This window comes from Rhagoletis zephyria, unplaced genomic scaffold, assembly GCF_001687245.7.
Source record: "Rhagoletis zephyria isolate East Lansing unplaced genomic scaffold, Rhagoletis_zephyria_1.1 Rzeph_scaffold_05982, whole genome shotgun sequence".
Classification (NCBI taxonomy): Eukaryota; Metazoa; Arthropoda; class Insecta; order Diptera; family Tephritidae; genus Rhagoletis; species Rhagoletis zephyria.
This window is the reverse complement of record NW_016163065.1, coordinates 34,814-38,672: the sequence shown is the minus strand read 5'-3', so window position 1 is coordinate 38,672 and position 3,859 is coordinate 34,814. Positions and strand designations below refer to the sequence as shown.

Sequence of the window (3,859 nt, the reverse complement as noted above, 5' to 3'; positions counted from 1 at the left end):
TCACTTAAATTTATTCGAACAAATCGAGTAAAAGGTCTGAGATTTTAAGCAAGAGCATTTGCTTAGGTTATATGCATATAGCACATTTTTNAAAGGTCTGAGATTTTAAGAAAAGGTGTTTGCTTAGGTTATATGCATATGGCATATTTTCTCGAAATAAATGTTCATAAAACTCAAACATAACTTTTCGAGAAAAACCACTTTGCAATTGATGCTTTTGTACGTTTTTGTCAATGTATCCATCTTTGAAGTAAATTTACTAGCAAGAAAACTGCGGTTTGTTGCATTGAAAGCAGCGTAGCAATTGTTAAAAAATAACTACTGAATTTTTCTTCGCTTTTAAATGCCGACAACATATTACCAAAGAGTACGCATTTGTAGGCTTTTTTTGTCAATGTGTCTATCTCTAAAGTGAATTTGGGAAAAAACTAAAGCACCTAGCAAACTGCGGTTTGTTGCATTGCAAATAGCGTAGCAACTACAATAAGAATCGTTAAAAAAAAAAAACGATTTTTTCGACCCAAATGCCGACGGCAATTCACCAATGAGTTTGCATATTTGCATAGATTTCACATATTTATTAAATAACAAATCTACTTTTTGGAGTTAAAGCATTCCCTGGCATATATCTTCGAAAATAAATTTGCATTAATTTAACCAAGAATTTTCATCTTTTTTTTATTAAATCAATGCCGCGAAAACGAAAATCCAAACCAAAGAACTTGACATTGATACAAATTAACAAAATTGTATCTCCGCTCAGCTCTGTTAACTTGCCGCTGAGATCTGTTAATTTGCCGCTCTCAATTTTCGATTCGAGTGGTGAGCTTCTAGAGCGTTTTTGGTAGTGTTTGACAATTCACACGGCTATTCGTAATTGCTGCTTCTTTGTATTAACCCTGCAAAAATCGTGACTACTCCATGCATGCGTGTAAAGAGTACTCCAAAATTAACCACAATTCATATAAAAAATATGGTCCAATTAACATTGCGATGTCCTAGGGCAGGACCATATACTCCATCCCTGCATTACATCAGAGTAGCACAAAACTACTGCAACATATTAACAATGGCATTGTTGTTATATTTTTTCGTTTGTACACGCTTTTGTTCTTCACTTCTCAAATGCTTTTTCGAAATTAATAAAAACCAAGACAAAAATTAAAAATTACATGTTGCCTCTGACGGCATTCGAACCAGAACATGCTGGGAGCTAAGAACTAACAGCGAGCATCCCTACACGTTCAGCTACAACCAGACATGCAAATGTGCTTTCAAATGCTCAACTTCAATGACATTTCGGTAAAACACGAGCAGTGATCCGATAACAAACAATAAGCTGGCGCAGAGACACGAGTTGGTCCGCTACAGCATGACAGAGGAACACTTTTGTAAGTACTCCAATTTACCACAAATAGACTACATGGTCCAACGATTTTTGCAGGGAAACGTTCTCTGGTTATTGCTTATGTCTTAAGCTGCCTTTAAAATAAGCAATTTTTTGACAGCCACTTTGAGACAAGCGATTTTTGAATCACTATTTACACAAGCGATTTTTCCAGAGCAATGTTGAATCGCCTGGAAAATCGCCTCATGTAAAGGCAGCTTAAAGTGTAAATAGTGGCTGCGTTTCTTTATACATTCCGGAATCCGGATAATCCCATTTCACAGCCGGAATAAACAGAATGCGTTTGAAATATACGTCAACATATCATCAGGAACGTTCTAAAGAATAAATAAACAAAAAAGTTTATTCCAAACGTTCAGAATGAATAAAGAAACGCAGCCAATGATTCAAAAATCGCTTGCCTCAAAGTTGAGAGCAAGTCGACTTTTGCATGCGATTATCCGTTGTGAAAAAATCGCCTCATGTAAAGGCAGCTTTATTGTCAACTTGCATANCATCAGGAACGTTCTAAAGAATAAATAAACAAAAAAGTTTATTCCAAACGTTCAGAATGAATAAAGAAACGCAGCCAATGATTCAAAAATCGCTTTACTCAAAGTTGAGAGCAAGTCGACTTTTGCATGCGATTATCCGTTGTGAAAAAATCGCCTCATGTAAATGCAGCTTTATTGTCAACTTGCATTTCAAAAACTGTTTATCGCCCTGTACTTCCGACAGTTCATTCCACTGATTGCCGTTAGTACATTCCAGAAAAATTCCAGCAAGTTTGACATTCTATTTTCAACTGACGTCCTCGATGATATTGACATTTCCATTTAATTCCCTCGCAGCGAAATTCTTTCTTCTTTTCTTAAAATAATTTTATGTTTTCTGTTAACATTTTTTGTGTGAGTTTATTAACTTTTCATTTATCATCAAACGGATAACGAGTAGGTGTAATATTCTTGGTGAATAATTTGCGCATAATCATAGAAATCTAAACAACGACGGCCGATTGCGTGATAGCGTGGAAAATTTGCGAAAGTTTCTTACAATTAAATTACGAATATTTGTGTTAGCCGCACTGTTAAGTATGTCAAGTGTTGGCTAGTTTCAAGCATATCAAATTGAATTACAGCTGCAAATACTCGTTAGCTGTTTTTATTGTGCCTTAAAAAACAATCGAATGCGAAAATTCTGTGCCTTATACATAGTACTAATTAATAAGACCAACCATAAATAGTGGGTTAATAAAGTTCTTCTGTGTAGGCGGCGGGCCAAATTCGTGTACGTGTACACTTATTCACATTAAAAACCCCCCGAAGAAAGGTAATACATAAAAATTATACATTTTTAGAAACCCAAAGCAGTGTATGGGGATAAAGATTGTGTAATTAATATGCAAATGGCCAACGATACTACAAAAAGGTGCGTGTGGCTGTCGCTGCTCCAGTAATAGCAACAACAGACTGAAGCGTTGTCGCCGACGTCGACGCCGACTGATTACCATTGTTGGAAATCGTGTACGTTGGCGCAACAAGTCCAATTGTGGGTTGGTTGAATGTGTCTAGCAGCTAACGTCAACGTGAAAGGCGGATGATAGCAAACGACGGCGTCAACGAAGTTTACAACAACAACAAAAGCGACATAGCGAATACAACGAACGACGCTGCGAAGCTAGAAATAACAAGTGCTTGTGCAGACCAAAGCAAGTCCAATTAGATAGCAATGCCGTTGAAATTTCTGAAAAAGTGTCGTCAATACAACGTGACTTCGAAGAGCCTGTTTGTCATCTCTGTGCATCATTTATTGGGTGAGTTTTTATTTTTGTGCACTGTACACATGTTTGTACATACATATATATATCTCGGTGGGGGTGTTAAAAGAAAAGTAATATGTAGGTAGTTGCCATAATTTGCTTCGAAAACACCACAAAAAAAAACAAAAATTCTCAAATCTAGTGATTTGCACAACAATTTTGGGCTGCTGCGCCCAAACGCGTGGCTCGCATCAAAACATTTTTACACACACTTGTAGATAAGATTCTAAAAAAAAAAAAACGTTCCCACGACAGTCGGGTCTACGTAACCGGAACGACCCAGATTTATATCTGGCCAAGGACTGTCACTCCAGCAACACTCCCCAAAAAGTCTTTGGGGAATTTGTATGCTGCTACAACAACATTCTAAAAAAAAAAAAAACAATTTATTAATAATTTCAGTCCGACAAAGGCTGTGCAAATAGCAGCCGCAATTTCCAGGAACAACTACAACACAAAACTATCACGTAGTCAATGCATAAAATTAGCTTCGGACTGGAACAGACCTTTTTAACACCGCCCACATCTTCACCAAAACTCGACCACCAATTTACTCATTTAGTGCAACAACACTCACTATAGAGCACATACTAACAGTATTTCTAAACTCGAAGATTAATAGAAGCATTCAAGACATCTGGATTGTAAAAATA

The 3,859-nt window shown here is 36.7% G+C and overlaps 1 protein-coding gene across 6 annotated transcripts in view; it reads left to right on the top strand.

Annotated features, from left to right (window-relative positions):
* The first annotated feature begins 2,044 nt into the window (after nucleotides 1-2,044).
* Nucleotides 2,045-3,859, top strand: part of Pez (protein tyrosine phosphatase non-receptor pez) — a 26,559-nt gene continuing 24,744 nt past the window's right edge. The window contains exons 1-2 of one of the 6 annotated variants that reach the window (XM_017628450.1): nucleotides 2,045-2,295; nucleotides 2,745-3,200. In XM_017628450.1, coding sequence (XP_017483939.1) covers nucleotides 3,116-3,200 — 85 coding nt within the window. In that variant the 5' untranslated portion in view covers nucleotides 2,045-2,295; nucleotides 2,745-3,115. Of the gene's footprint in view, nucleotides 3,201-3,859 lie in introns of all 6 variants that reach the window. The other 5 variants (XM_017628447.1, XM_017628448.1, XM_017628446.1 and 2 more) reach the window with 5 other exon arrangements.